The following is a 10,839-nucleotide window of genomic DNA, read 5'->3' as shown; positions in this document are numbered from 1 at the left end:
CTTGAACCTTCAGAGGGAATAACTTCACTGTGTGATTTTTCTTTACGGATGTCAGCGGCCTGAATGTCGTCTGCTGATGCAGGTCTGGCGGTTTTCAGGAGGAAGAAAGGGAGGGAGAGCCTGGAGAATTAAAATGTATTTCAGGTTTGGAGCAAGTGGTGCATTGCTGCAACTGGTATCTCAGGGAAGGAGGGAGTTTAAATGTGGAGGAGGAGGAGGAGGAGGGGGAGGGAGTGGGAGGCTTTTGCATCAAACTGTTGCTAGGAAACACTTGTGGCATCTCTTCTCCGTCTCCTTGAAATGCCAGAACTAACTGACAAGAGGAGCTGGAGTGAAATGTCAGCGCCATCCTCCCAGGAGTTTGAAGAATGTGCCGCGTGTTTCTATTTAAGTAGCCGTGTTTATCAAAGGCTTCTCAGAGAGTCAACAGGAGCCTTCCCTCCGCCGGTGTTTAGGATGCAGACTGGAGTTTCTGCGGCTCCTCTCTCTTGTCTCCTGTTTGTCTGCTCGCCTGTCGTTTCCTGCTTTATCTTTGTTTTGTTTTTTTTTCCTCCCCTCTCTTGCTCACGTCTTTCAAGATGTTCCTGCTTCCTTCCCTCCTCCTACCTTCCTCTAACTCTCACACTCACTCTCGCTTCTGCACCTTTATAACTTTATCCTGACCGTCTCTTATTGGGATTCTCTCCTCGCTGCCCAGGTCCCTCCAAGTCCAGGAGTCCATCTGGTCCATGGGTATAATCATCCTCCCAGATATTTGATCATCAACTCTCCCCTGCACTTGTACATTGTCATTCAGACACAGTATCCAGAACAAAAGCATTAATATATTCTATAGTGATGACCTCCTTCATAATATAACAGTAGAGTTGGATTTCCTTCGAGGAGAAATTTTAATGAGCAAACAAAAGGTGAGCTGAGCAGAGGAGAAGCAACAAAAGATGTAAAGTTTGAGCTGCACATCTGTTGAACTGATTATGAACTTCTATAAAACATGAATCAGCTTCATGCTCATGATATTTTATGTAGATTGTATAAGTGAACTGTTCACACCACTACACAGCCAATCAAAAGGAGATATTGCATTCAAACAGTTTACTTCAGCTTTTAACTGGATTGTTACCACACTCTCTCTCTCTCTCTCTCTCTCTCTCTCTCTCTCTCTGTCTTTACAGTTTTCATGTACCTCCTTTCACTCTCCCACAGGGAGGAGAGGAAATTCATACCATTGATTGACTTCCACTGCTTCATGTGAGGCCTCACAGCTAATTGTCTCATAATAAATGCCGGGCTCATGCATGGAGGATAATGATTTCTCCTTAAAGGAAGAGGAGCCAGGATTTCAGAGCATGAGGCTGCACAACCGTGAGAGAGACTGCTCTGCACACATACCAATGGAGGCCTGGCCGTCTTCATGTTTGGTGTTTGCTGCACCCTCAGGTGAAATTATCAACATTGTAAAGACCTCACGCCAACTTTGTGGGTGGTTTTTTGGAATTGTCTCAAAGAATGAAAAGATAAATGTTGACATTGTGTCTAGCTAACGAGCCTGTGAAGGTGAACCAGGCTGCAGTTAAATCTCAGCAACAAATAAGGACTTTATGAACAAGGAGAGAGGGCTGTGATATATTAAGTGAAGAAACTGTAATCACATATCCCTCAGAGTGACATGAACTTTAAGGATAAAACTTATTATCCTGTAAAAAATACAATAACATTCACCTACTTTTTCAGTTTCAGGCAGAATATCATTACATTATCAACAATGCATTTTACTGCAGTGATTAATAATATTACAGTTTGAGCAAAGAAAATCATGAATATGTAATATCAGGCTTACTCAACAATATTGTCATGTAGCTACAAAATACTGAAACACAAAGAAACAGATTTAAATCAAATTTGTCCACACAGTTGGTGATTTCACACAGAGCTGGAATATATTTGTTCAAACTTTAGTTTCTCGCTGCGTTTTCATAGAGGCCGATAACTGTGAGCTCTGTGTAACTTCCAGTATGGCAACAAAAAGTCGATAAAGTGAAGCCTTTTCCAGCACATTAATGTGTGTGTGTGTGTGTGCGTTCTCTAAAGTCCAATATCAATATTGACAGTGGGGGAACGTCCTGTGGTCGGAGCCTGCGGCCTGCACAGCTTCTCCAACAGTCGCTGCTTTGTGTCTGGACCCACAGCGTCTGCAGCTTCACTGTAACTTCTCCATGAGCTCGGTGAGTACAGACCGATTCTTTGACAGAATCTATGAAGATGACACTGAATGCATCGTCTGAGGTTTATGTTTTCTCTCCTTATTGCACAAGGTTTTAAATCTCTGATCCTGCAACAATGAAAATGCTGTTGAGGGTTTGTGTCACTGCAGCTCTGCTCCTGTGCTGTAAGTATGGTCTGCTACTGTCTGCAGAATATATATTATACATGATAAAGTGACATGCATCATGACGTGCCTGAGCTCTGTTGAGAGACTGTGAACTCCAGTAAACACAGACCTCGGTGGTTGTTGGTACAAGTGAGACATTTAAAGAATGATTGAGTGTTTAATGAAACATTACATCATTGTATGTAACAGCAAAGCAAAAGGCAAACTGACCCTGAGTGGCATCACAATGAGATGCCCACTGCTGCATGAGAAGAGAACTGTGATGTCTCTCTCTCTGATTAACTTTGACTGATTTTTTTCTTTATCTTTCATCACCTTAGAGGGAATTTCTATATTTGTGTTCATTGTCTGAATGAAATCTCTTAAATCAAGGCAGAAGCAGTGAAAGAAAAAGTCCAGCAGGTTTTTGTCAGACAGTGATTTTAACCCTCTAAAACTATTTAGAGTCAATGATTCAACATTTATCTATACATATTTCATGATGTATGTTTTGCAAAAAGCATGTGCAAAGGAGTGGCCTGTCATATCAGCTTTTTTTTTTTTTTTTTTTTTTTAAGGTACTTTATTAGTCACATATACAGCTAGTACAGTGAAATTCTTTCTCTGCATTTAACCCATCCCTGAGGAGCTTTATTAGTAAATATATACTATACACAGATAAATTTGGCTCTAAGTATGAAATATGATACTGTTACTAAGCAAAGACACTAACTATACTATTATATCAGTAGTTTTTATTTGGCTGTGTGAGAAATTGTCGGCACAATCGAGAGAGGTTTGATTTTGTGGGTTTTGTTACTTTACATAGAGAAAACTGAGACTGATTTGACTTAAACTGCCTAAACAGGCGTGTCAGGTATCCATAGCAACCATCTACTCAAAAAAAGAAAAGAAAAGAAAAAAAAAAACACCCAGAACATCAAATTTACTGCATCACAACACCCTGGCAACCCTGTGACGTAGCAACCACCCAGAAATGCACAACAACAACAATTGAAGCAGACACAGCAGCACACAACATCCTCGCTCTGTGCCACTTTCACCATGGCAACGAGCTCACACCCGAACATTTCTGTCTCAAAGTTTTTTCCCTTTTTTTTTCTAATTTTAACCCGCATGTCGAGGAGAAGCTGCTTCTCCTTGCCGCAGCCTGATATCCATCCCGTCCTCGTGCCTCGCTGTCATCACGGCCCTCTGGTGATAAGCAGCTTCTTTCAATCACGGAGCCCAGCGTGTGTTCTCGTGCCAGGGCAGCGTGATTGAAATATTTTCTGTGCCTCTGAGGTTAACGGAGTTAATGAAGATCAAAGACTCGTGTCTGGGCAGGGTAATTAGTATGCTGTCAGAACCAAAAACACACTATGAATAACTGAACTGTGACTCTGTCTGCGTGGACAAGAATCACAGTCCTCAACAAGTGTGAATGACAAGACGAGACCAGGAAACTCTGCTCAGACGTGGAGAAAAAGATAAATAACTACAATATAATCTAAAGCGAGAGCAAGGCCATCAACCATCCAGTTAGTGTCTATAAGGTCTGCTTTTTGGCTTTTAATCTCTTCCAGTTTTTATAGTTTGGGGCATTTTGCCTTTATTGTGAAAGGACAGCAGAGAGAACGAGACGGGGTATTAAGGTTAGAAGCAAATATTCACAGGTCGGATTCATGCTGTTTTTATGGGATTTTAAAGAGGAACTATGCAAGATTTTTATCTTAATTAAACAGCTTTGAAGTAATTGTAATAGTTCAATGAATTGTTACTGGGAGAATGGAGGCTCTCTGCCTCCCACATAGAGTCCCTTGGGCCGAAAACCAACCTTGCAACATCAACGCCTCCGACCCGGTGTCCCGAATCTCTTCTCATGAGAAACATGGACTGTTTTACAGCTCTACGACACGAACACACCTGGTGATCCGTAATCTCTTGTTTAGCCATCTCATTAGACATTGGCTTCGTTGAAAACAAATGCACAAGGCCAGACCTTGAAACTGTAGGGAGAGCTCCGTAAAGAAAAAAGCAACCAAAACAGCGACTCGCATAGTTCCCCTTTAAAGCAAATATTCACAGGTCAGATTTACATTCATTTTAAAGCAGCTGTGACTTTGTAAAGCAACCAAATTGGGAAAAGAAAAAAAATGTAATTGATCTGAATGTTGATGTGCTTTTGAATAACTCTATCTGTAACCTGCTACAATATCCTCACTGTTTGAATTTACCTGTGTGGTTATGAATAGCTGCTGTTGGTCAAATTCTCTCAGATAATTTCCTCTCTGTGTACTGTTGTTGGCAAATTATCAGTAAGTAAGATCATCTGTGACTTTAAATTTCTAAATATTAAAAAACTAAATCCAAAAATCAATCTTAACCTCATAGATATTTAATATTGAAGCGGCAAAGTCACATTCTCACTTTAATCCTCCCTCTTCCCTCCTCCTTCGCTCCTTTCATCTCTCCATCAGACATGCTGTTGACTCACGCTTCAGAAAATAAAAAGACGAAAGGTGAAGGGTCTCAGAGCGGTGACATGAGCGCCAGCAGCAGCAACATCAAGGCGAAGGGGAACAACACAACAGCAGCACACGACAGGAGATCTGAGGTTGTGGTTCCCAGGAAGAAGCTGAAGATGAAGATGAAGAAGAAGAAGACAGGAAGTATCGAGACGAGGTCAAGAGGTCGCGGCGCCGGCGGCTGCACCCGGCTGGGCGGCGTCTGCCAACCGGACCGGTTCATCTGCCCGGGACGCTACCTGAAGGACAAGTGTCCAGGGAGCAGGACGCAGCAGTGTTGTTTACCGGGTAGAGTGATGCAGCTACACATGTAAACACACACACACACACACACACACACACACCTGCACTCAGTGTTTTCAGATGTTACTCCAGGTGAGACATGAACTAACTCTTCAGCACAGTCGCTGTTCGCTGCCAACAGGGATTAAAGAAAGAGTCTGGTGTTGTTTTCCTGACTCAGACTGGAGAGCAGAGTTATTAACTCATTGAGTGCCGCGCTCCTTTCCAAAGTTTTAGTCAAGTGTACCGGCAAATTAGACCATATTTGACTTTTTATTTTAGAGCCATAGTGTATTCTATATTATTGCCACCAACACATACTGTAGCTCATTTGAAAGGTTTAATTTTATCCTTCAAATGGCCACAAACCGTTTGTTTCTACGTGCCTCCGTTCCTGAGAAAAGTCAAGCTAAACATGGCTGGGTTTCACCAAAATCCCTCCTTTTTTTCTAGAAAAGGAGATACAGCGTCTTTTATGAAAGCTGCGCTGTTTGTGCCTGTCGCTCTTCTGACACTCGCATTTCTGGATCAAAGGGCTCGTATAAGATAAATATACACAACAATTGTTGTTCTATTCACAAAACCACCATCGGGGGCGGGGGGGGCGCCACTAAACAACAATAACACAGACGCACCGTGCCGTGTCACAGCCTCTCGCCGCGGAACGTGAGGGTCTGTCGGCCACAGCGGCTCGCGAACACCGGTCCCGCCGGTGGTCACGGTCCTTCTGTGGTACGGGTCGGTGGTGCCGGTCTGCTTTGACCCAGAGACCATCAGATTTTACCGCGGGAGGACTTTGGGGAGGACACGGTGTTGCTCCAGATGAAGACCGGGCGGGACAGTGGGCTGAGAGCTTCCTGGTTCAGCTCCCAGCTGCTGGAGCCTCGCGGGTGAGAGCGGAGCAGCAGCGGAGCAGCAGCGGAGCAGCTGCTGCATCCACATGCAGAACTCCGTTTGCAGAAGCTGAGTTATGATAAAAACTTCCAGATCATGAGCTGTCATGTGACTTTGATCGTCATCTATTTCAGTTCTCCTCGTCGTAGAGTCCCCATATTTACATATAATGTGTATTAAAGTGTCTATTTTCATAATTAAAAAAAAAAGCAAAAAACGAAAAATTTCGTTTTTGGCACTCAACGCATGGGAACGAAAAACGAGAAATTACGTGGTTGGCACTCAATGAGTTAAAAAGTGACATTTGAACAGTGTCTTTGTCTTTAAGCTGTAATTGACCTTATTTTTTTGAGTACAACACTGAGCTGACTCACGCTCTGTAGATGTTTTAAGATATAATTACTTTCTTCTGCTTTTGGGGAATTTTAAAAGTGAAACATTAATTTATTTTTTTTTCTCCCGTCTCTGAAGTCGGAGCGTGGAGCGTCCTTTGTGCTGGTCACCACAACAACAGAGTGAGAGCGTGTGACACACACGGCTGTGGAGCTTTCAACTCCAGAAGGTGAGTCGTCTTCTTCTTCATCATCTGATATTTAGTGTTAGCTTCATCCTGAGAGCTCGTCCATGCACAGTGGGTGATACGGCAGAGTTTCATGTCATGTTGGATGGATGAGGCAACGTAAGAACTTCAGGTCTTTATGTGGACATTCATTGAAGCCCAACCTGCTGTTGGAAACCTTCTACTGACTAAACCAGAAGTGGCTGAGTTCACTTCAAATATTTAAAGTTAGCAGTTATTAATTATTACATATTTATTTCTATATTATATTTATTTATGTTCAATTATCGTCTACACATTCACAAGTTGAGATGTAAACAAGTGAGTTATAATGTTATAATACTGTTACAGTAACATCTGGACTCAACAGGTGTAGTTCTTCTCATATTTACCTGAGCTTTGGTCCGTCCTGCCTGCTGCCTGTTATTGGTTAGATGAATGTCCTGTTAGTGGAAGAGGAAACAGGAAGTTGATGAAGTGTGAAGCGAAAGAAAAAGCTGCTAAAAAGTGAATCCATCTCCCTCCTTCATCCAGAGGATCCAGTCCACCACATATCAAACCGTCACGTTACACATACAGTATAAACATGATTTGTCCAAGTAATATCAACATGTTATAGCCTACAATAATAATGACTAGAAATGTGTCTTTATAGTAAGGACACACGTCCTCTCCAGACAGGAGGTATAATTTGCTGTGCCTCTTTTTGCTTGGAGAGGAGCTCACATGTAAACAACACAGGTCTATAACAGAGATTTCTAATAGTGTTGCATTAGACTCAGAAGAAGTTCAGACAATGAATCTCCCCAAGTTGCACAACCCATAAACTGAGACGCACACGTTTTTTGTGAAATATGTCCAACTGAAACAATCATCTATCCGTCCTCTTGCAGAGGTAACAGCCTCTACAAAGCCGTGGACCTGGTGTGTGATGACTACGGTATCGTCAACGCCCCGTTCTCTGGAAATCTGGCAGGTCCAGTGACCCGGAGAGACCCAGAGGGGAATCAGTACGACGGGGTCAAACTTCTCAGTGACGGTGAGGAGGAGGAGAAGATGTTAAAGATCCAGGAACATGTTTTATCAATCAACAATGCCATTAATAAAGTCAGGACTTCTGATAACTGTTTGATAAATCAATAATAGAAGGAACCTATAGACACACAACAGTGGCTCTGGAGGCTTAAAGAAACCACTCAGGTCTCAGTTAAAGTGTATTGTCATTCAACATTTTAAAAACATGAATGAACAAAATACGTCACAGCAGCATAGAGAATAACATTAGACCCTATAATGAGAAATAAATAATTAAGATAACCTGAAAGAATAAATAGAAACAGACACAGTTAAATTAAGCAAAACCAACAATGGTATCAAATGAAACATCACCAAGGTCCAGAGAAAAGACTGTCGTTTCTATTGAACAACAAAAACAGGGAAAGTTGAAGACGACCAGATTTTATTGCCTGGAAATCACAAAGTGCAAAACCGTGTCGAGATTTCAATAGATGAGTCTGACCTTCTGATGGAGCTGGAAATAACCAGAGTCATTAGGATTCACCCTCTGGGCAGCAAACCATCCAATAGTTGTTAAGATGTTTGAAGTCCTGAACAAACCAACACACCGTGCAGATAGAAACCTGGAGGCACATCTGTTCCATCCCCAGAGGGGGGGGGCACCTACAAGAAGGCATTGTTAAAATGGAAGAAAAGTTAAATCCTGTAATCTATACAGTGTGGAGCTGTGACTGCGGGGTTGGGGGGGCGGGGCAGAGGGGATGTGAGGTCATCACCGCGGAGACGGCAGGTGGGGATGAAACGATAGGAAGTGATTTAGTCGGATTAAGTCGAGGCGTTGGAGAGCCGGGCTGAGATTCCTCTGAACTCCTGGTTGCCTCTAACATCTGGCCCCAGCTGCATGTGAAACCTCATCAAAGGCTGCTCATGAGTAATGACCCCCAACACCCACTACCCCCCATAAGGGCCGGCATCATCACACAACACAACAAAGCAACGCGTCCATGTTTGTGTGTCCGTATTGATGCCTTTGTAACGTATAGTTTTGTGTGCGTGTGTGTGTGAGTGTATTTCTGAGTTGATAAGGTGCAGGCGTGATGGGTAAACATCATTAGTCCTCACTCTGCCTCTACCTCTAATTGAACTGTATTATCAGAAGAACACATGTAGTGTCAGCTCCTTTCATCTCCGGCTAAAGCGCAGACATGATTAGACATCACAGAGACACATTACCTCGCCATGATACCCACATTAATGCTGAGACACTGATCATTAGGAGCTCATAGGACTTAATGATGATGCTGCTGCTGCTGCTGCTGCTGCTGCTGCTGCTGCTGCTGCTGCTGCTGCTGCCCTTATTGTGGACTGCAGCCTTTGTTTTTTCTTTGTTTGTTTGTGTGCAGAGTGCTGAAAGAAAGTCTTGAAAACAGTTATCCTCATCTTCATCAACATGGTTGTGCTGTGCGTGTGTGCAGAGTGTACATTAATGTGCATTAAGGAGGATTAGACTGCGGATTCCCATCGCTTCTGTGTCTCTCTTACAATTGTAATGATTTATTTATTTATTTACTTTATTGATCAGCCATTAACACCTGTTTTACACATCCATTAACTGGTGGTGCAGAAACATGAACCCTGTCCTCAGATGTTCTTTCAACTCGGCTGCAAAATAGGTGATAATAATCTGAGAATATTGGTATAAATATAATAATAATCCATCAATTACTGAAGACAATTAAGATAAGATCAGATAAGATAATCAGAATCAGAATCAGGATTTATTGATCGCCAAAAGGAAATTCTTTTGTTACCGAGCTCGCAATAGAAATTAAAATATGAAGTGTAATACACGTAGGAGTTAGGAAAAACAAAGATATGGGTAAAAAATAACACTTCTAAGAAGAAATCAAATTAATAAACATACCGTAATACAATTCCCCGACCCTCGGAATACAGATAAATCCCAGAGCAGCAATGTAAAACATATTTGCATATTTAAACATACCCTGTTTCCCATAAAGTTGCAATAAAATGTTATTTTTACCTCTTCTCATTAAATGATTTCGACAATGTGATTTATTCTTGATAGATAAAGTGTACATCTTCTCAAAACTTTATTGATCACTGAAAATTAAATCACAATTAATTTTATGATAGGAATAAAAAAGAGGAATGTGTCGGAAAAACAAAATTATTCCAACTTTATGGACAACAGTGTATTTACATGGGATTAAAAAAATGTAACATTAGATTAAGATTAGGATAATGCTTTATTTGTTCCACAGTGTTGCAAGCAGCAGTGATAAACAGTGGTGGACAGTAATGGAGTAAATTTACTTGAGTACTGTACTTAAGTAGCTACATATCCAGAGGATTTGTACTTTACATGAGTATTAGATTTCTTTGGTACTTATTACTCTTACTTGAATACATTTCCAAGACAAATATTTTTACTTTTACTCAAGTTAATTTCTAGGAAGGCTGAAAAGTACTTTTTTTCTAAAATACTATTGGACACAAGCTGTGTTTGTCAAAGAAGGAAACCTATCACAGTGCACGCTCTCCATTTGGGTTCTACGTATTCATTTTATTTGTTTGTGTAGGTGTTTCTGCAGGCTTTATATAACATTGTGGTTCTAAAAGCAAGCACATCAGTGCAGGTGGTTTCAAAGAGTTAATTCTCAGAAACAAGAGTTAAAAGGTCCTTAAATTCATTTAGAAAAAATTATAGTAATTAATTGATGTGAAAAATAAGAAATGTACTCTTACTTTTACTTAAAGTAAATTTAAAAGCATGTACTTTTGGATACTTAAGTACCTTTAAAAGCAAGTACTTTTTTACTCTTACTCAAGTAACATGTCGACTGAGCGACTTTTACTTGTAACAGAGTAAACTTACTCAAGTACTACTGGGGTCGAGTACTCTGTCCATCTCTGGTGATAAATATATAACACAGATAACAAATGAATAATGAGGTAACATGCGTGTCTTCTGTGTCCGGTCCAGTCGACTGCGTGAAGATCTTCAACCTCCGTCCGTACCGTTATGCCGGCGCCGTGGCTCAGGGTGAAGCTCTGGGCTACCTGCTGCCGCTGCAGGAGCGATTCTCCGGCATCACGTCACACCTGCAGCTGCAGAGGTGTGACGGCTCCGACCCCTCACCTTTCATCTGACCTCACTCACCTTCATC

General features: G+C 41.6%; 1 protein-coding gene across 4 annotated transcripts; it reads left to right on the top strand.

Annotated features, from left to right (window-relative positions):
* The first annotated feature begins 1,302 nt into the window (after positions 1-1,302).
* Positions 1,303-10,835, top strand: LOC146974134 (leukocyte cell-derived chemotaxin-2). 4 transcript variants are annotated; one of them, XM_085796780.1, is made up of 7 exons: positions 1,303-1,437; positions 2,109-2,222; positions 2,313-2,386; positions 4,849-5,184; positions 6,544-6,634; positions 7,525-7,670; positions 10,656-10,835. In XM_085796780.1, the coding sequence occupies exons 3-7, from the start codon at positions 2,338-2,340 to the stop codon at positions 10,820-10,822; spliced, it is 789 nt and encodes a 262-aa protein (XP_085652906.1). In that variant the 5' UTR covers positions 1,303-1,437; positions 2,109-2,222; positions 2,313-2,337; the 3' UTR covers positions 10,823-10,835. The 4 variants fall into 4 exon arrangements, with proteins under 4 accessions (XP_085652906.1, XP_085652905.1, XP_085652907.1 ...); XM_085796779.1 differs by having other exon boundaries at positions 1,405-1,437; positions 2,089-2,222; XM_085796781.1 differs by lacking the exons at positions 1,303-1,437; positions 2,109-2,222; positions 2,313-2,386 and adding an exon at positions 3,169-3,846.
* The last annotated feature ends 4 nt before the right edge of the window (positions 10,836-10,839 follow it).

The sequence above is a fragment of the Trachurus japonicus genome, chromosome 14 (assembly GCF_045865225.1).
Source record: "Trachurus japonicus isolate A0001 chromosome 14, Traja_1.0".
In the NCBI taxonomy this organism is placed as follows: domain Eukaryota; kingdom Metazoa; phylum Chordata; class Actinopteri; order Carangiformes; family Carangidae; genus Trachurus; species Trachurus japonicus.
Note: the sequence above shows the minus strand (reverse complement) of the source record. Positions and strands in the feature narration are given on the sequence as shown.